Raw genomic sequence first — 21,828 nt, 5'->3', positions numbered from 1 at the left:
ATAAGAAGTAAGCACATAACTACAGTGCCTTGCAAAAGTATTCGGCCCCCTTGAACCTTGCAACCTTTCGCCACATTTCAGGCTTCAAACATAAAGATATAAAATTTTAATTTTTTGTCAAGAATCAACAACAAGTGGGACACAATCGTGAAGTGGAATAAAATTTATTGGATAATTTAAACTTTTTTAACAAATAAAAAACTGAAAAGTGGGGCGTGCAATATTATTCGGCCCCCTTGCGTAAATACTTTGTAGCGCCACCTTTTGCTCCAATTACAGCTGCAAGTCGCTTGGGGTATGTTTCTATCAGTTTTGCACATCGAGAGACTGACATTCTTGCCCATTCTTCCTTGCAAAACAGCTCGAGCTCAGTGAGGTTGGATGGAGAGTGTTTGTGAACAGCAGTCTTCAGCTCTTTCCACAAATTCTCGATTGGATTCAGGTCTGGACTTTGACTTGGCCATTCTAACACCTGGATACGTTTATTTTTGTAGATTTGGCTTTATGTTTTGGATCATTGTCCTGTTGGAAGATAAATCTCCGTCCCAGTCTCAGGTCTTGTGCAGATACCAACAGGTTTTCTTCCAGAATGTTCCCGTATTTGGCTGCATCCATCTTCCCGTCAATTTTAACCATCTTCCCTGTCCCTGCTGAAGAAAAGCAGGCCCAAACCATAATGCTGCCACCACCATCTTTGACAGTGGGGATGGTGTGGTGTTTTTGGCCACAATGCAAACATATCGTTTTGCATTGTGGCCAAAAAGTTCAATTTTGGTTTCATCTGACCAGAGCACCTTCTTCCACATGTTTGGTGTGTCTCCCAGGTGGCTTGTGGCAAACTTTAAACAAGACTTTTTATGGATATCTTTGAGAAATGGCTTTCTTCTTGCCACTCTTCCATAAAGGCCAGATTTGTGCAGTGTACGACTGATTGTTGTCCTATGGACAGACTCTCCCACCTCAGCTGTAGATCTCTGCAGTTCATCCAGAGTGCTCATGGGCCTCTTGGCTGCATCTCTGATCAGTTTTCTCCTTGTTTGAGAAGAAAGTTTGGAAGGACGGCCGGGTCTTGGTAGATTTGCAGTGGTCTGATGCTCCTTCCATTTCAATATGATGGCTTGCACAGTGCTCCTTGAGATGTTTAAAGCTTGGGAAATCTTTTTGTATCCAAATCCGGCTTTAAACTTCTCCACAACAGTATCTCGGACCTGCCTGGTGTGTTCCTTGGTTTTCATAATGCTCTCTGCACTTTAAACAGAACCCTGAGACTATCACAGAGCAGGTGCATTTATACGGAGACTTGATTACACACAAGTGGATTCTATTTATCATCATCGGTCATTTAGGACAACATTGGATCATTCAGAGATCCTCACTGAACTTCTGGAGTGAGTTTGCTGCACTGAAAGTAAAGGGGCCGAATAATATTGCACGCACCACTTTTCAGTTTTTTATTTGTTAAAAAAGTTTAAATTATCCAATGAATGTTGTTCCACTTCACGATTGTGTCTAGTGATGCACGATAATGCATTTTTCAACCGATACCGATAACCGATAATTTCCTCCTCATTCCAACCGATAACCGATAATGTCAAGCCGATAATTCTATTAAAAGATTTATGTAAAATTTTAAAGTATACACAAAAGAAAATATTACTGTGCAAAAATATAATTTATTGCTCTTTTTTTTCAACATAAAGTATGAACAAGTCGTCAATTCAAACATCTAAATAATGACAGATTGTCTGACATTGTGTAATGGTAAACCTTTGGCAACAATTACAGAGTAAATACCTAAGTTACACAAAAATGCGTTTAAAAGTAAGCCATTCCTAACATATATAACATTAATCCGCTGCAAAACACACCTCCTTAAAACTAGTCAGTTTTAAGTGTAAATCTATTGGCAATAAGTGAAATTATCTGCGATCGCTTCAAGTGTATTTCTCTCAGATTTCTTGGAAGAAAAATAGCTAGCTGAAAATAATCTTAACAGCCTTGTTTTAAGCAATACATTATTATACTTAATCCTAAAAAAAAAAAAAAAAACTTGAAGAAGGAAAGATTTTGAATAATATTTGTGGGTACAGAATATTGATTTAAGAATTTGATTATCTACTGTGACTGTAATTGAGCAGACAAATAAGTTAAATAATTTGAAAAGTGATTGCTAATGTTATATGCTTTGTTGCACACTGTGAAAATGATTACCTCAAAAGAGCGAGATGTCATGTACCCATTCTGCAGCGCTTTGTTTACATTTGCGGCTTTCACGACATTTGCGTTACAGCAGCTAAACTGCTACACGGCAGTACTATTTGGACGGAGTTGGAGCTCGCATCCGCGTGCGTGTTGTTTTGTGCCTGAGTTTTATTAAGCCGAAAATAAAGGCAGCGTTACAAAGTCATCTGACCGCTCGTCATTTCACATTCTGAATGCATTATTGGCTGGCTGACTTCGTTTTCTCCATGTTTAAATGATCTTATAACCACTGTGCCGTCATGATAAACTTGCTTACCGGACATCACTTTTTCATGAAGAATGGTGGTCGTATAAACGGCATTATTTCTTTTATCCAGGGCTTTGGTTCTCGTGTCATTAAGGTAAAAAAAAAAACTGTCTCGTCTCGGCGGCAGCTACATTCGGACCGGATAATCCGCCCGCCCGCCCCGTCCGGTCCGCCGCGGCGTATTCGGGTCCTGGCTCTGCTCGCACGCCGTGGGGGAACGCTCGAGAAACCGGGGTGTTCGCCGGAGGTCCAGAGGCCGGGGAATCGGGCGGCCTGCCGGACTGGCCAGAGCGGCGGGCTCCGTCGGAAGACGGCTACTTGCCGACTATCGGTCTCCAGTAGTGCCGGTGTTTAGCCTTAGATGCGAATTTACCACCCGCCTTGGGCTGCATTCCCAAACAGCCCGACTCTGTATCGTCACAAGCCCTGTAGTTTAACTTAGTGTTTACAATAGCTTTAGCATTCCTGCTAGCAGCAGCCTCATATTTGTTCCAAAATTCTTTATGATGCATTTTTAAATGGCTGCTGGGTTAGTGGTTTTGAATGAGGACGCGTTCTTTCTGCCTCGTGGAACTTGTACGGTACATGTTTCGCAGATGGCGAGAGCGTCGTTTTTTTAGTAACAGCCGCCATAATATTCAACTACTTCTTGTCTTGTAACTCCGCCTCCTCAACCCCTCCTCCCTCAGGGGCTTCAGAGAGGGGAGGGGTTGAGGAGGCGGCGTGCTGAATTCTTCGGTTGAGCACATTTGGAGGCAAAATCAAGTATATAATTATCGGATTGCATTATCGGTTGAATTTTTTTATTATTTGGATTATCTGTGTGACGTCATAATTGCCATTATCGGCCGATAATTATCGGTGACCGATATTATCGTGTATCTTTACTATTTATCATCATCGGTCATTTAGGACAACATTGGATCATTCAGAGATCCTCACTGAACTTCTGGAGTGAGTTTGCTGCACTGAAAGTAAAGGGGCCGAATAATATTGCACGCACCACTTTTCAGTTTTTTACTTGTTAAAAAAGTTTAAATTATCCAATGAATGTTGTTCCACTTCACGATTGTGTCCCACTTGTTGATTCTTGACAAAAAAATTAAATTTCATATCTTTATGTTTGAAGCCTGAAATGTGGCGAAAGGTTGCAAGATTCAAGGGGGCCGAATACTTTTGCAAGGCACTGTATTATGCACTAAAATGCATGTTTATATGATAGCAATTAAATTTTTGCTCGTTAGCAAAAAAAATATATATATATAATTGTTATTCCTTTTTTTTACAGAGCATTAAATGTATTGAATCGGATCGAAAATCGTGTCCCCCGTATCAAAATTCGTACCAAACCATGACTTAACGGTATCGTTGCATCCCTATGGAACACCATTGCAGAAGCTATGACGGGAAAAGTTTTCATTTGCCTAAATGCTTAAGTTTCTAAGTGCAATTTAAAAAACATTTTTTTAAACACATTTTATTTATTCTGTGTTTCTGTGCAGTATCAATATTGTTGTTTTTTTTACTTAAGAGGCATGGTCTCTTGTTTTTAGTTGTGATTTCTTAAAAGGTATTTTTGAATTTAAGAGTAAATATTTATCGCGTTTAAATGGGTGTACTTGATCTATTAATATATACTGTATTTTCACTGTGTTATTGTAAATTGGTTAAAAAAAAATTGGGGGGCTGCAATAATATCGCAATAATTTATGAGAATAACTATTGCACACTAAAATTTGTTATCGCGAAAGGCCTAGCAATATGTGGCCATATGTTTGTAGCAACTAGCAACAGGGGGTTGTTTGTAGCGGCTGTCGGCCGCAGTCAGGTATTATTGTTTTTTTATCTAGTGGCATGAGTTGAACATGGTATGTACTCACGGTCCGTTCCTCATTGCGTCCCGAGGACTGTGCGGACTGTGTTTTAGTTCCGCTTTACCTGGTATAATTAAATAATCGGAATTTGGATGTTTGTGAATCGTTCCGAATCTTCCACGAGCACATTGCGAATAATCTAAGGATCGGAAATTACGCACGCCTCTAAACACCAATGTGATATTCAAAATGACACATGTAAAGGAACAATTTGTATTTTACGTGCTGTTTCAGACGTCGTCTGGCAAATAGTGTGTCAATATTGAGCTATAGATATTCATTTGGACTTATTGTTAGTTAAATTATACAAATTATAAATTTGCATGTATCTTTAAAAAAAAAAAATCTCATTTGCAAGGCGTGGCGGCTTTTATTTTGGTGTGGCGGTGCTTCACGATCTTTTATCTGTAGGTGAAACCCTGCTACAGTTAATCTGTGTTTTTCGCCATTTTATATTTCAGAGAACCCATTTAGGATGCGAAGCCAGGCCAGACGCGAAGCGAGGGAGGAAGAAGGAAGAATACAATGGCGAGGAAAGCGGCCATTGTCAACTCAAGAAGCTCAAAGCAGAAATCATGTCCAAATGCATGACCCAAGAGAAGATCGACGACCTTGTCTTTAACTACATTGTGGAGGACTGTCAGTCATTTCAAATCCTGGAGCAGCCCGGCTTTAGGAAGCTGATAATGGGCCTGACTGAGGGTCTCCAACCCATGGACAGGGTGATCTTATTCTCTAAAGTGGACCTGAGTTTCTCCAAGATGCGTGATGAGCTGATGGCCAAGCTCGCCTGCGTTCAGTACGTGTGCACCACGGCCGACTTGTGGACCGTCGGCAAAGGAAGATTCTTCGGCATGACTTGCCACTGGATAGACAGCGGCTCGCTGGAGCGCAAGTCGGCCGCGCTGGCCTTCGCCATGATGGCGGGCCGGCTCACCTATGACTCCGTGGCCGAGAGAATACACGATATCCACGTGGCGTACGGTATCGAGAGCAAAGTTCAAACCACAGTAACTGACAACGCCAGCCCCTTCGTCAACGTGTTCAAAGAGTTCATGCTGGACGCTACCGATTGCAACAACGACATTGGGGTTTTCGAGAACGTCGGCGTCATGCTAGAAGGTGAGCCGGAGCAGGACATGTTGCTGTTTTTGCCCACCATCCAACGGTGCGCGTCACACACCTTAGAGCAGATAGTCACCGAGGACTTCTGGCGGGCCGTGTCACAGGGACCCATGTGCCAGCTTTTTTACACCTCCATGTCCAAAGTTTACTCCATCTGGAGTAAATGCCATCAACTCCAGGTTGGCATGGAAGTGGCAGAGGAGATCCGAAAGATGGCCTTGTTTGTTCCAGCCATCATCCGATGGAACGTGGAGTACTGCGCCCTGCAGAAGATCGTCTCTCTCACGGAACGGGAGCTGACGGAGCTCTCGGCCCGTTTGGACGTGCCGCGCCTGCAGCCCGAGGAGATGGACTTTCTCAAAGAATATGTTACTGTGTTTCACCCGCTGGCTTTCGCGCTGGAGCTTTTCCAAGCCGAGCAGAAATGCTACCTAGGCCTGGTCATCCCGACTGTCCTCAGTCTGAAGAACAAGCTGAGCGAGCACAAGGACTCCTCCAAGTACTTTGGCGACGTGGTGGTCACCATAGTGAGAGCCATCGACACGCGCTTCCGGGAGTTGTTTGCCAGCAACGAGGCCCGCTTCGCCACGGCGACCACACCTCAGTTCCGCCTTTGGTGGCTTGCTGCCTCCGAGAGGGAGGACATGTGCTCTCTGCTAGCCACGGAGGCTTCCCAGGTAGACCCCTGCGACATGATCGTGGTGAACACTTCTCAAAACATTTCCACCATCAAATCCGAAGACGACTTCTTCAGTTATGGCTCACCCAAACTCACCTCTCACATCCAAGAGCGCGGCGTCACAGATGAGATCCGCAAGTACGTTGATGGAACCGGAAAGAGCTTGGAGTGCCTGCAGGACTTCCCCAGGGTCAAGCAGTTGTTCCTCAAGTACAACACCACCTTGCCGTCCACGGCGCCAATTCAGAGGCTTTTCAGTGAGAAAGGGAACCTGGCCACCTCGCAAAGGAACTTCCTGACCGATGACTATTTTGAGCGCATTCAGCTGCTTAGATACAACATCAATGTGTGCTCTGTGCTCAACTGTTGAAAAAATCGGTGTGTTAAAACCGGAACCTCTTCCGACTATCTTACTCCCTTTGGGACGATCCTGGCACTGTGGTAGTAGGGAACCTCCAACTGGTGTTTTGTGTTCATTAAAAGCCAATTAATTATACAGTGGTATGAAAAAGTATCTGAACATTTTGGAATTTCTCACATTTCTGCATAAAATCACCATCAAATGTAATCTGATCTTTGATCTTTAACTAAAACCACCCAAACATTTATAGGTTTTCATATTTTAATGAGGATAGCATCAATGTTCCCTCTGTACTGCACATGTGCAATAGCGCACTGCTTGCACATACTCTGCACACAAAATCTATGCTGCGCACAAAAAAAAAAATTTCAACAGAAACGTTAATTGCGTTGTAACTCGGTGAGTGACAGGTGTCCAGCCAATGACACGATAAGGTTCACTTCCGCTAAGTAGCCAATCATAACATTTACATTGCTTGTGTATTGCCCAGCCTACACGCGCCATGCAGGTTAGCAAGCCGACAAAAGTGTGGCGGAACGAACGGGCAGCGACACTTCCACTCACCAAGCCAAAGTAAAAAATGAAATGCGGTTCATTTAAGATAGAGTGGCTGTCGTAGCATGTGCAGATAGACGAACAAGCGGTGAAACTGTGAGATTTTTTCTTTTTCGAGTGAGAAAGGTCTACTCTGTAAAATATGCAGCGAAGCCAAAGTACCAAGTGAGTTTTCAGAGGGAAAAATGTGGACTGAATGGAAGTTGGACTACCTCAAGCGTCATATTCAGCTGAAAAGTCATTTGAAAGCTGTTGAAAATGTGCGAGGACTCAAGATGGGACAGGGGATTGGTGCATTATTGCGGGAGAATGCAAAAGACCGACAGAAGAGAAATGAGCTGTCACACAAAACAAAATCTGACCCAGAGCATTCTCATTGACAGTATTTTACTTGCCATCAAAATGAATGCATCAATGCTGTCAGTTCAACGTAAGCGCATAAAGTCAAAGCAAAAAGCAGATGAAGCGATCAACCCGGACAAAGCGTACAGCCATTGGAATAGTGTAAAGGCCAGAGGTGAAAAATAAGGTACAATTTAAATCAGATTGGTCTGTCTTCTATTGACATTTATTAAGATTTTTTTAATTGTGGCTATTAATCATTAAATGCTGTTACCACTAGATAATTTCTGGGCAGTAGAAATGCTAATAGGCGTGATACTGGTGTGTGGCCGCCATGTACACATCTGATGTTGCTCACCGTGATCCGCAGTGTGCTCAGGGAGCTTGTGTGTTTGCTCAGACACATGAAAAATTAGAGGGAACATTGGATAGCATGCAAATAACGACAGAAGGGGGAAAATAAGTAAGTGAACCCTCTGCCTAAAAAGATTTAAAGAGCAATTGAAACAAATTTTTACCAAACATTTAAAGTCAGGTGTGTGCCCAATCACTGATGAGTGGTTTAAAGCTGCCCTGCCCACTATAAGACAAAAAACTGGTTAAAAAATCTTGATGAGAAGCATTGTCTGATGTGTTTCATGGCTTGGTCAAAAGAGCTGTCTGCGATCAAGGATTGTTGATCTGTATAAAACTGGGAAAGGACACAAAATCATCTTTAAAGGTCTGGATGTTTATCAATCGACAGTCAGAGAAGTTATCTACAAATAGAGTTTGGCACTGTTGCTTCTCTCCCATAGAGTGGCTGTCCATCAAAGATGATGCCAAGAGTTAAGCGCAGAATACTCAGATTAAAAAATAACCCTAGAGTGTCTGCTAAAGACAAACTTGCACAGTCAAATAGCTCTGTGCACAAATCAACTATACAGTGCCTTGCAAAGTGGAACAACATTTATTGGATAATTTAAACTTTTTAACAAATAAAAAACTGAAAAGTGGGGCGTGCAATATTATTCGGCCCCTTTACTTTCAGTAACAGGAACAGCTCACCAACATCAACACCTCATCCCCACTGTGAAGCATGGTGTCGGGAGAATCATGATTTGGGGCTGTTTTGCTTCCTTAGGGCCTGGACAACTTGGAATCATTAATGGAAGAATGAATTCAAAAGTTTATCAGGATGTTTTTCAGGAAAACCTGAGGCCTTCTGTCAGACAGTTGAAGCTAAAAAGAGCATGGATGCTGCAACAAGACAATGATCCAAAACACACTAGTAAATCAACTTCAGAATGGTTTCAGAAGAACAAAATACACGTTCTGGAGTGGCCAAAGTCACTCCAGACTTGAACCCCATTGAGATGCTGTGGCATGACCTAAAGACGGTGATTCATGCCAGACGTCCCAGGAATCTGACTGAACTACAGCAGTTTTGTAGAGAAGAATGGGCCAAGATTAGTCCTGATCGATGTGCCAGACTGATCTGCAGCAACAGGAAGCGTCTGGTTGAAGTTATTGCTGCCAAAGAGGGTGGGGGGGGGGCACAAAATATTAAATATCCTCATTAAAATAAAAAAAACTATAAATGTTTGGGTGGTTTTGGTTACAGGAGACTGTTTTTTCACCTGTATGGTTTTGACAAAGATCACATCAAATTTGATGATTTTATGCAGAAATGTGATAAATTCCAATGGGTTCAGATACTTTTTCATACCACTGTACCTCAATTATTTTAAAATCCCACAATAATGTTTGTCAGACGATCTACCAAAAAAAAAAAAAAAAAAACAATCTCTGCTTTCTTCCCAGGACATATATGAATAAAGACCGCGTTTCAGAGCAACAGGTGGTTTTTAAAAAGCATCAATCACAGTAGGGAGTGGTGATAAAAATGATATGAAAACGAGAACTGCATCAATTGACCTTTCGAAAAAGCTCCGCCCCCTTAGTTACGGTTGCTAAACCAGCATGCTTCGTGACTCTTAACGACACAGGCCATTGCAGGCAGACGTACATTATACTGGCATTTTAAACGATTCATTTTGGAGTAATACCAGTGCAAAATCCTCCAGATTGAGGCAAAAGAGGTTACGATATGCAGCGGAGGGTTATATTTGTAACATACAAATTGTAGCAAGATATAGAGGCCAAATCATACAAATTAAAGTTTCCTTTCTCAAAATAGTACAGGAAAAATAAAATCAAGGCGCTTGTTAGGGCTGCAGCTATCGATTATTTCAGTAGTCGACTAATCTTATAACTGGTTATTTCAAATAATCGGATTAGGAACATTTAATGCGTTGCAGAATAAATTTTAGATGTAAAACATAACGAAGGTTGCCCCTTCAAAAGAGCATTTAATGCAAGTACAAAATTATCTGGTGTTTCTCCAAACTATGCAGAATTGCACTTTCATTTAAATAATGATAGATTAATAAATTTAAATCAATTTAAATACCTGAGCTTAGCCTTAATTGGTATAAAGAAAAAAAATGAGGAACTAAGTACGAGAACAATTGTCTAACTTGCATCCAAAAGTCCGCTAGCTTAAATGCTATACTTTTTTTTTTTTTTTTAAACAATGCTCTTAACAAATCGTTCACATAGTCCCACAAAAAAGCTGGATTCAGCCATGATAAATGAGTTATTTCATATTCACTAGTTGCCATTACAGGGCAGTTTTTCCACCCAAATCAATGAATTAAATACAAACACTTTCAAAAGAAACGATTAAACGAATACCCGAAGCAGCAACATATTTTTCTAACTTTTTGTCTAATCGAATTACTCGAGTTAATCGATTAATCGTTGCAGCATTGATTAACTTAAAAAGGGGAAGCACCCATCGGATTGCAAATGACATTAAGCTAACTTTAGCTAATGAAACAGCTACATTGTTTAGACTTCGATAACTAACCCAGCAGAGCATGGTAGTAATGTGTTACATTTACTCAGTTATATTTACTTACCTTTTGAGGAAAAATGTACTTAGATTTATCACGCAATAATGTTACTTTTACTCGAGTAGATTTGTGAAGAAGAAACACTACTCTTACTCCGCTAATTTAGGCTACACTAGTCGTTACATTTTTCCTATTTCTACACGGTGACTATTTTTGCCAGAGATGGCGACAGAGGTAATGTTTTTTCTCCACTAGAGGGCACTTATGCTCTTTGGACAGGTGATTCCAGTTTTGTTCTGGTCTGAATTCGATTATTTTTGTGTCATCTTTTTGGCCAGTATGGTCATATAATAGGTAATAGTACAATGATAACAGTTCATACAGATGAAATTGTGTTGAGAGAAAAAACGTTTTAAAAAATCAGACATTGTAAGGAGTTACAATTAATTATTACTTGAGTATTCTTTTCAGTGAACTTTTTTACTTGTACTTTAGATTTTTGGATGACTACTTTTGAGTATTATTTAGAAGGAACAGTACTCGAGTAAAATTTTTGGCTACTCTACCCACCTATGAACTCCAGCTTTGATATCCATTTTTATGAATGTTGCAGCCTCTACTAAAGCAAGCAGGCTAGCTTGGTAGACTCTGGCATTAGCTTACTCTTACCATATAGCACATGTATGAGTGCCTGTTTATTTTTTAGACCTGGGAGTGAGGCCACCCCAATTTTTATCCATCGAAGGCACCAGTCAAGTTGTTTTCGGCTTTGGGAAGAGTACCGCACACCTCCAGATAAACTCTAAGTACCTCGTGTCATTCACATAAGCCATTGGCACAACGCGTCACCATTTTGGATGTCCAGTTGTTCTTTCCAGGCCTTCCGTAAAGTTGTAGATTTGTTAGCAGTCAGGTCATGCTTACAGCAACCACCAAAATAATCAATGGGAGAATGTAGGTTGTCAGATCACGCCGACCTCACGGTCGGGAGGACATTTGATTGGTCAATGGCCGTTTTGGGGGCGGAATTTACAAAAGGTCAGTTGCCTTTATTTTTTGTAAAGCTTAACTTACTGGCTGCCATTGAAGGTGTGAGGAGTCTAATCTATTTTGACTGAAATGCCTGGCAGCTATCGTTTGATTGCTTCCAGACACTCCCAGTAAAATGGATTGGACGTCTTTCGCCGTCGTTGGCACTAAAACATGACTGAGTTAATGACTATAAAATAAATAAAATATAATCGGACCAGAGCTGTTCTTTGCAAAGGACAAAAATAGATGACTGATCAGTACCGTTACATTGTGTTCATGATCATTCCTGTTTTTTTTCTACAGCTGTTGAATGAGAATTTCATGTATGTTTTATATAATACAGTTATAGAGAAACACATTTTTGCATACGTTTTTTTTCCAGTATTCCCAACATTAGCAAAATTGCACGTGACCACACCAACACACTTTTCCAAGTAGCGTTTATTTCATAGGCACAAAGTGGGTGAAAGGTGTTTGAGCATCCTTGTCTTCACAATCCTCTCGTGCTTCCTCCCTTTTAGAATCTCTGATTTAAAAAAGCAGCAAAAAGAGACAAAAGGTCTGCCTCGATGTCAGTTGAGCGATAATTCTGTCAAGAGGTAAGCATGAGACATTGTTCCTGACATGGCTGGCCCATTTTTCTCTCACTTTGCCTTCCTGGCAAGATGATCGGGTCACTGTCTGAGTACCTTAGCGGGCCCGAAGTGACCCAGGTTCTCGCAGGACTGGAGCCAGCGCTGGACATTGGCGGGGGCTGAGGAGGCAGCGCCGGTGAGCAGAAGACAGCAGTAGCACGCCACGTCAGCCAGGGAGACTTCTCGCCCGACCAGCCAGGGCCCGCGGCCCAGAGTTGAGTTGAGGGCGCGCAGGACGACTGCCCGCTCCTTGGTGCCGCCCTCGGCCAACTGGAAAAAGGCCGCGTCCACCCAGTTATCCACTAAGGTGGCTGACGCAACGTCGGACGGGTATGGCGCCAGCAGTTTGAAGAGGAAGCGCGCCACGTTTGCCTCGCCTTCCACGGGGCACATGTTCTGAACGTTGAACTTCATCTGCAGTTTGGGGACTGTAAGAAGGAAACAGTATCAGGTGGTTATAATTCACCACTTTGGATGTGTTCATTCTACCTACAACTCCTAGCAAAAAGTATGGAATCACCAGTCTCGGACGAGCGCTCACTCAGACATTTTATTATGTAGAACAAACTCAGATAAAAAGCTTGAAAGAACAATGAATTAGTTAAAAAGTGTAACTCCTTGGCATTCAGAAACACTAAAACAAATGAATAAAAAACATTGCGGTGGTCAGTAAAAGTTATTTTTATAGAACAAGTGCAAGGAAATATAGAATCACTCCATTCTGAATATGGAATCACTCCATTTTGAGCAGAAAATACAGATACACCTAGTCAATTTCCTTTCCTTAATTGGGCTCCTGCCTCAAATTAGATCTGCTCGTTAGTCAGCAGTTAAAAACAGTGCAGTTATCACACCTTGGAGTGGACCAAGTGGATTCACAAGAAACATGGCTCCAACAAGAGATGTCTCTTGAGACCAAGGAGAGGATTATCAATCGTCTTGAAGAAGGTAACACTACACGTATGGTTGCCAAAGATGTGGGCTGTGCACAGTCAGCTGTATAAAAAATCTGGACCAAGTACAAACATCATGGCAAGGTTGTTAAAGTTAAGCGTACTGGTAGACCGAGGAAGACATCCAAACGTCATGACAAACCACTAAAGGCCACATGTCTTGAAAACAGAAGATGTACAACAAGACAAATGAAGAAATGGGAGGAAGCTGGAGTGAAAGTATGTGACAGAACTGTGCAAAATCACCTAAAGGAAATGGGATTTTCATCCAGGGAAGCTAAAAGGAACCCATCATTGACACATAAACAGAGAAGAACAAGCCTGCAATGGGCTAAGGGGAGGCAATCATGGACTGTGAGTGACTGGATGAAGGTTATTTGCAGTGATTATTCAAGAATCTGCATTGGACAAGGTGATGATGCTGGAACTTTTTTTTTGGTGCCATTCCAGTGAGATTTACAAAGATGACTGCCTAAAGAAAACATCAAAATTCCCTCAGTCCTTGATGATATAGGGCTGCATGTCAGGCAAAGGCACTGGGGAGATGGCTGTGGTTACGTCTTTAAAAAATGCACCAGTTAACATTGAAATTTTAGACAGCTTTCTTATCCCTTCAATTGAAAATATGTAAAAATAATTTAATCATTTTCCAAGATGACAATGCATCATGCCACAGAGCTAAAACTGTTAAAGCATCCCTGGGAGAAAGACTCATCCAGTCAATGCCATGGCCTGCGAATAGCCCAGATCTCAACCCTATTTAAAACCTGTGGTGGAAATTGAAAAAAAATGGTCCAAAGCAAGGCTCTGACCTGCAAGGATGATCTGGCAACTTCAATCAAAGAGAGTTGGCACCAAATTGATGAAGAATACTCATCAAGTCCATGCCTCAGAGACTGCACGCTGTCATAAAGGCCAGAGGTGGTGCAACTAAATACTAGAGATGTGTTTTGTTATTTCTTTGTTTGTTTCTCATGATTCCATATATTTTTCCTCAGAATGAAGTGATTCTATATTTTTCTGCACTTGCTCTATAAAAGTAACATTTACTGACCACCACAATGTTTTAAATTCATTTCTTTTAGTGTTTCTGAATGCTAAAGAGTTGCACTTTTGAACTAATTCATTATTTTTTCAAGCTTTTTATCTGAGTTTGTTCAACATAATAAAATGTCTGAGTGAGGGCTTTTCCGAGACTGGTGATTCCATACTTTTTGCTAGGGGTAGTATTAGCAGCAGTGTATTATTATCCAAAAACACTCAGTTTCCAAATGTAGCAGCGTGAAATTCGCTTGCAATGTTTTATCACACCTCTACATTTGTTGCTCGAAAAGCATTGTTACATTACGTGAGATGGCGAAATATTTACAACAAGTATGGGTGGGAACCTCTAGGTCAGACATGTCCAAAGTCCGGCCCGTGGTCAAATTTAATCCGGCTCCCAGCCTCTGTCATAAAATCAATAACGTCTGGCCCGCACACAGACTTAATAAATTGGTCATCAGTACTGCTACCAGCATATGAAGTAGCTTGCACACTAAATGCTGCTCCTCATTTACCTACTAAAAGGCAGCAGCACTCTAAACAACATTACCCCATGTGGCCCTTTACTCCCAATTTTCTAAAATGGCGACAATCGACAAAAAAAGAAAGACAGTTGACTGAGACGGCCGACACTTCAAGGATGGGTGGAAATTGGACTATTTCTTTACTAAAATACGCAACACCTGTGTTTGCTTGATTTGCAAAGAGACTGTCGCTTTTTTTAAAGAGTTCAATGTGAGGCAATATTACCAAACAAGACCTGCTAACATATACGACAAGATTACAGAGAAGATACTTAGCGAGAAATTGAAGCAACTTGAAGCTAGTTTAACTTTACAGCAGCAGTATTTTGCAAAAGCCCGAGAGTCGAAAGAGAACGCCACAAAGGCTTGTTGCGAGATTGTTGAAATTATTAACTAAAAAAAATAATGAAGCAAATGTGTTGAAATTATTAATTAAAAAAAATAATGAAGCAAATGTGACACCCAGAATGGCTTGCTAAAATTTGCTTAAACATAATTGTTCTACGTAAAGGACGTTAGCCAATGTCGGCCCCCCACATTTTTACCACACCAAATCTGGCCCCCTTTGCAAAAAGTTTGGACACCCCTGCTCTAGGTACTACAAGGTATACACTACAATTTGTGATACAAGGCTCACAATAACGATGTCACGATATGGCGGTACAACAATTATTGATACATAGGTCAGGAAATCATTCTAGGAAATTCTACAAAACTAATAAACAGAAAAAACAAGCTATTTTCATCCTTTTACTTTGAAGTGGAATGAGTATCACTAGTAGACGTCCATCCATTTGAAATGCATTAAACATCTACGCCGTCAGTGGCAGTCAATACCAGAGAATTAGTGTTTTGGGGCATTTCACTTGATTTTTTTGTTGATTTTCGGTCACTTCTTTTTCCTTTTGGGGCATTTACGGGTCATTTCCTGTTGATTTTGGGTTAATGAAAAGGAAATGATGCAAGAATGTCCCAAAATGAATAGGAAGTAACTCAAAGTCAGCAGTAGGAAACACATAAATGCCTTAAAAATGAACAGGAAGTGACTTGTAAATGCCCACAAAAGACTGGCTGTGAATGCTCTGGTTTCAGTGCCATTGACGGCACAAGAAGTCAAATCCAATCAAAATGAATCCGATGTCTAGCGCCGACAATGACTGCCAGTGAGCTAATGTAGACATTATTCAAATGGAAGCTTTTGGTAGCAACCGGTTGGCTCCTTTTTCTTTTTATACAGTGACAACTTTTTAAAACGGTAAATGTATTCATGATGGGAGCATATCGATAACCTTTTGGGCTACAAATTCTCGCGATATATCACTTTTTCAATATATTGTCACACCCGTTTTTACAAGTACATGCTACTCTGTCAAGACGACAACCTTGGAACAACAGAAGAATGAGTTAATGCTAACCCTGGGTGCTGCTAGCTGAGTTTGTTAGGCACTTATTAATCACGAAGTATCCGTCCATACTTGGTGCCATTACAGAAGAATAAAAGCTAACCATGAGTGTTTTGACAGCTCTTTAAAAAAAATAAAAAAAAATTTTTAAAAAATAAACATCCACAGTTTGCTATAACCAAGAAACTACGCTAGAGCTAGCGCTGACAGCCGTTATCCTATGTCAAAATGTGAACACCAGCAGCTTAAAGTCAAACTTGGCTTGTTTATTTTTTTAATACTGTATTCACGCTGCAATTGGGAAGTCCAGTCGGTTCTGGCAGGCATTACCGTCTTTCCATATGAGGGTGAAGCCAAGCTGGAAGAGATGGCGGGCGTAGCTGTCCGGGTGGCGGGGTCCAAGGCAGGAGAGAAGCTGCTCTGGTACGCTGCTGACAGATGAGTGGACGTGAACGGTGGAGAGGACCCGGTAGCGCTGACACAGCAACTTGTGAAGAACCAAGAGAGTGATGGGGGGCTGTGCTGGATTGGCGTTGATGACGATGTCTCTGAGAGCGCCAAGGTCCTTTGGATGAAAAATTAATGTATACATCAATACAATAACATCATGGTTGTAATTCACATAACAGTTGCCATTGCAGTTTTTTGTCCTACCTTGCCCAGTAGCGTGTCCAGGTCGGCGGTGCCATGGAAGGCGCAGCTCTGGGATGACGAAAGCCCGCCGCCAACAGTCAGGTCCAGATCAGCGTCAGGAGTGGTCACAGTCTTAGCCAGGCCCTCCACGGCTGCCTTCAGCTCATACAATTTGCGCATGATCTCATCCTGACGGGCCTCCAGAGCTTTGACGGCTGGGTCCATCTCGCCATTCTGCATACAGGGTTCCAGGGACATCAGTGACGACTGCAAATTTGCTAGAGCGGTTGCACTTTAGTGTGATTTTCTGTTCGACACATTTTTTTTTCCTCGCAAAAACATTTTGGTGAAAACAACTTGGTTCTATTGATGATTACTAAAGAAGCCCCACCCCCGATTGTCACGTTATTGGAAATCAGGCCCGATCACATTGTTTTCAGAGGATAAAAATCGGGTTTAAAAAAAAAAAAATCTGTTTTATTATCACTGAATTGATATTACTGAAGTACAGTGGTATGAAAAAGTACTTGAACTTTTTGGAGTTTCTCACATTTTTGCATAAAATCCACGTCAAATGTGATCTTGGTCAAAATCACACAGATGTAAAAACACTGTCTGCTTTAACTAAAACCACTCAAACATTGATAGGTTTTCATATTTTAATGAGGATAGCATGCAAACAATGACAGAAGGGAGAAAAATAAGTGAACCATCACATTTAATATTTTGTGCCCCCCATCCCCCATTGGCAGCAATAACTTCAACCAGACGCTTCCTGTAGCTGCAGATCAGTCCGGCACATCGATCAGGACTAATCTTGGCCCATTCTTCTCTACAAAACTGCTGTAGTTCTGGCATGAATCGCTGTCTTTAGGTCATGCCACAGAATCTCAATAGGGTTCAAGACTGGACTTTGACTTGGACACTCCAGAATGTGTTCTTCTGAAAACATTCTGAAGTTGATTTACTTCTGTGTTTTTGATCATTGTCTTGTTGCAGCATACATCCTCTTTTTAGCTTAAACTGTCCAACAAACCTCAAGTTTTCCTGAAAAACTCCCTGATAAACTTTTGAATTCATTCTTCCATTAATGATTGCAAGTTGTCCAGGCCCTGGGGCAGGAAAACAGCCCCAAATCATGATGCTCCTTCCACCATGGTTTACGGTGGGGATGAGGTATTGATGATGGTGAGCTGTTCCATTTTTCCTCCACACATGACATTGTGTGTGTGACTCCCAAACAATTCAACTTTGGTTTCATCAGCCCACAAAATATTTTGCCAAAACATCTGTGGAGTGTCCTAGTGCCTTTATGCGAACATTAAACGAGCAACATTTTTTTTTTTAGACAGCAGTGGCTTTCTCCGTGGAGTCCTCCCATGAACACCATTATTGGCCATAGTTTTACATATAGGTAATGTGTGCACAGAGATATTGGACTGTGCCAGTGATTTCTGTAAGTCTTAAGCAGACACTCTAGGGTTCTTTTTTTTTACCTTTCGTAGTAAATCTGCGCTGAAATCTTGGCGTCATCGTTGGTGAATGGCCACTCCTTGGGACAGAAGCAACAGTGCCAAACTCCATTTGTAGACAACTTCTCTGACTGTCGATTGATGAACATCCAGACTTTTAGACATGGTTTTGTATCCTTTCCCAGCTTTATACAAATCAACAATCCTTGATCGCAGGTCTTCAGACAGCTCTTTTGACCGAGCCATGTTGCGCATCAGACAATGCTTCTCATCAAGACAATTCTTACAAGGTGTGTTTTATAGTGGGCAGGGCAGTTTTAAACCACTCATCAGTGAATGTGCACACACCTGACCTGTCTGGGAAAAATTGGTTTCAATTGCTCTTTAGGTCTCCTTAAGTAGAGTTCACTTAATTATTGTCCCCCCTTCTGTCACTGTTTGAATGCTATCCTCATTCAAATATGACAACCTATCAATGTTTGGGTGGTTTTAATTAAAGCAGACACTGTTTTTACATCTGTGTGATTTTGACAAAGATCACATTTGATGGTGATTTTTTTGCAGAAATGTGAGAAATTCCAAAAGGTTGATACTTTTTCATACCACTGTATTAACTCATTGTCTGCCATTGACGGCGATAGACTTCCAATCCATTTTGACTAGGAGGGCTGGCAGCGATCGAATGATCCCCAAATTGGATTGGACGTATATCGGCATAAATTGCAATGAAACGATTACTTAATACCAGCCTTGAGCCTTCCCATAACAAAATAATCCAGAGGTTTAACGATATTAAGAGTGAGGGATGCGTTTTATACTATACTAATCCATTTTTTAAAAAATAGCATATTGTGATAAAGTTCATTATTTTCTGTAATTTACTGATAAACATTAGACTTTCATATATTTTAGATTCGTTACACACAACTGAAGTAGTTCAAGCCTTTTATTGTTTTAATATTGATGATTTGGGCAAAAAAGTCAAGAAAAAAAAAATCCCCATCTCAAAAAATTAGCATATTTCATCCGGCCGATACTAAAAAGAGTTTTTTAATACACAAAAGTCAACCTTCAATTAATTATATCAGCTATGCACTCAATACTTGGTCGGGAATCCTTTTACAGAAATGACTGCTTCAATGCGGCGTGGCATGGAGGCAATCAGCCTCTGGCACTGCTGAGGTGTTATGGAGGCCCAGGATGCTTCGATACCTGCCTTAAGCTCATCCACAGTGTTGGGTCTGGTGTCTCTCAACTTCCTTTTCACAATATCCCACAGATTCTCTATGGGGTTCAGGTCAAGAGAGTTGGCAGGCCAATTGAGCACAGTAATGCCATGGTCAGTAAACCATTTACCAGTGGTTTTGGCACTGTGAACAGGTGCCAGGTCATGCTCAAAAAATGAAATCTTCATCTCCATAAAGCTTTTCAGCAGATGGAAGCATGAAGTGCTCCAAAATCTCCTGATAGCTAGCTGCATTGGCCCTGCCCTTGATAAAACACAGTAGACCAACACCAGCAGCTGACATGGCACCCCCAACCATCACTGACTGTGGGTACTTGACAATGGACTTAGGCATTTTGGCATTACCTTCTCCCCAGTCTTCTTCCAAACTCTGGCACCTTGATTTCTGAATGACGTGCAAAATTTGCTTTCATCTGAAAAAAGTACTTTGGACCACTGAGCAACAGTTCAGTGCTGCTTCTCTGTAGCGCAGGTCAGGCGCTTCTGCCGCTGTTTCACACACACCTGTGCACGGTGGCTCTGGATGTTTCTACTCCAGACTCGGTCCACTGTTTCTGCAGGTCCCCCAAGGTCTGGAATCGGCCCTTCTCCACAATCTTTCTCAGGGTGCGGTCACCTCTTCTGGTTGTGCAGCATTTCCTGCCACACTTTTTCCTTCCCAAAGAGGTACCTTGATACAGCACTCTGGGAACAGCCTATTCGCGCAGAAATGTCTTTCTGCGTCTTAGCCTCTTGCTTGAGGGTTTCAATTATGGCCTTCTGGACAGCAGTCTGGACAGCAGTCTTGCCCATGATTGCGGTTTTGAGTAATGAACCAGGCTGTGAGTTTTTAAAAACCTCAGTAATCTTTCGCAGGGGTTTTGAGTTAATTTGTTGATTCAGATGATTAGGTTAGTATAGGGTGACCATATTTTGATTTCTAAAAAAGAGGACACTCAGCCCAGCCTCAGCCCGGCCTCAAGATACTTGAATTTTACTCGAAGTTCACTCAAAGATGCCTATATCACTTTAATATATTTAAAGTGTGCCCCCTCACTCTGGATGGAAAAATGCAGTTTGAAAAAAAATAATGACTTTAAAAATATATATATATATACATATATATATATAATGCAGACCCATAGAAATGTAGTCCAGTCAATACACATACACACAGTAGGCTATGTGCCAACTAAACATTTTTATAAATTACTATCACGACAATTGTCCTTGACAAATTGTTATTCCTATTCAATTGATGTTCTCATCCAATGTTCTAGATTGCACACAAACAAAAACCGAAATAAACTGACAAGCTATTCAATCAGCATGTTTCCAAACGTAGCAGTTCAAAACTACGTTTCCCATAATGCCTAGCGCGGTTCAGCTTACTGATAGCTAGCTGAGGCAAAAATCTAACTTTGCTATAAAAGTTTACAATCATCGGCAACGCGCCGATGTGACACCAAACAGGATTTTACAGTCAAAGCTCCGACAGAAGTCAACAGTTGCCATTATATACATATTTATCATTAAAAAAAAAAAACCAGGCATTGTGGCCAAATCGTCAACCCAGTAGATGGCGGTAATGCCTCATGATAGGGGTAAACTGCCAACAAAAACAAGAAGAACCACTACCTCCATTCTCGTAGGAGCCATGTCAACTGCTGCCACCCAGAGGTCGGAGGGATTCTCTTCAAATTGGTCCCGTGAAAAATCATAAAAACCGGACATTTTTATGAATTTATAAAACCCATCCGGACCACGAGGACACTACGTGAAAGTAGGACTTGTCCGGGCAAAAGAGGACGTTTGGTCACCCTAGGTTAGTAGCTTTTCATGATATGCAAATTTTTTGATATAGGGATTTTTGGTTTTTCTTGGCTTTTTTGCCAAAATCATCAATATTAAAACAATAGAAGGCTTGAACTACTTCAGTTGTTTGTAATGAATCTAAAATATATGAAAGTCTAATGTTTATCAGTACATTACATATAATAATGAACTTTAACACATTATGATTTTTTTTTTTTTTTAGAAGGACCAGTATATCTACTGAGTATTTATGGGACGCAGTAGTATACTTGTAATAATATCGAAGGCAGTTGCAGACAAAGACCTGACGTTACATCAGCATCCGGTCGAAATAACAAACTAGATAGCCGGAATCGACACCTAGCATGCTACATGTAGCCCGAAAAACAGAGGATACGAGGCGACGTGAGACAATAAACCTAAAGTGAAAGTCAAATATAAAGCCGTCTTTAAATGAATGACTTGTCGTTTACCTGCAGCGCGTGCTCGTGGGTGCAGCTGTTCGCCGACCGAGCGTGGATATTTGCTAACTTGTACATGCAGGTGGGCAAATCAACCGTGATGTCACCCCCGCAAACGGGCTTTACCTGGTACATGTTGGAGGGCACGAGTGTGTTTTTAGACGGCATAAAAATAAAACAAAACACAAACAAATGGACAAAATGAGGCAACCGGGGCAAGGAAGAAATGGATCAGCGTGATTTTGACAGCTAGCAACAGCCTGCACACAGGAAAGGACGGAAAACATCA

The 21,828-nt window shown here is 41.3% G+C and overlaps 2 protein-coding genes across 3 annotated transcripts in view; one reads left to right on the top strand and one right to left on the bottom strand.

Annotated features, from left to right (window-relative positions):
- Positions 1-12,555, top strand: part of zgc:161969 (uncharacterized protein LOC569044 homolog) — a 22,168-nt gene extending 9,613 nt beyond the window's left edge. The window contains exon 2 of the mRNA XM_057816945.1: positions 4,845-12,555. Within this exon, the coding sequence (XP_057672928.1) occupies positions 4,845-6,557 (1,713 nt within the window). The 3' untranslated portion in view covers positions 6,558-12,555. The remainder of the gene's footprint in view (positions 1-4,844) is intronic.
- On the bottom strand, positions 8,402-21,828 carry aimp2 (aminoacyl tRNA synthetase complex interacting multifunctional protein 2). 2 transcript variants are annotated; one of them, XM_057816948.1, is made up of 4 exons: positions 21,666-21,821; positions 16,588-16,800; positions 16,264-16,498; positions 8,402-12,437 (listed from the first exon to the last, which is right to left on the bottom strand). In XM_057816948.1, exons 1-4 carry the CDS (start codon positions 21,705-21,707, stop codon positions 12,049-12,051), a joined length of 879 nt encoding a protein of 292 aa, XP_057672931.1. In that variant the 5' UTR covers positions 21,708-21,821; the 3' UTR covers positions 8,402-12,048. The 2 variants fall into 2 exon arrangements, with proteins under 2 accessions (XP_057672931.1, XP_057672930.1); XM_057816947.1 differs by having other exon boundaries at positions 8,425-12,437; positions 21,552-21,828.

This window comes from Corythoichthys intestinalis, chromosome 16 (assembly GCF_030265065.1).
Source record: "Corythoichthys intestinalis isolate RoL2023-P3 chromosome 16, ASM3026506v1, whole genome shotgun sequence".
NCBI classification, from domain to species: domain Eukaryota; kingdom Metazoa; phylum Chordata; class Actinopteri; order Syngnathiformes; family Syngnathidae; genus Corythoichthys; species Corythoichthys intestinalis.
The sequence above is the reverse complement of the archived record's forward strand: the minus strand, read 5'-3'. Positions and strand labels throughout refer to the sequence as shown.

Excerpts from the sequence above, each read along its gene's own strand:
- aimp2 (XM_057816947.1), bottom strand. The coding sequence starts at position 21,707 with ATGCCGTCTAAAAACACACTCGTGCCCTCCAACATGTACCAGGTAAAG. Across the intron at positions 16,801-21,551 it reads CCCACGAGCACGCGCTGCAG|AATGGCGAGATGGACCCAGC; the intron begins GTAAACGACAAG and ends CCCTGTATGCAG. Across the intron at positions 16,499-16,587 it reads TGGACACGCTACTGGGCAAG|GACCTTGGCGCTCTCAGAGA; the intron begins GTAGGACAAAAA and ends TTTCATCCAAAG.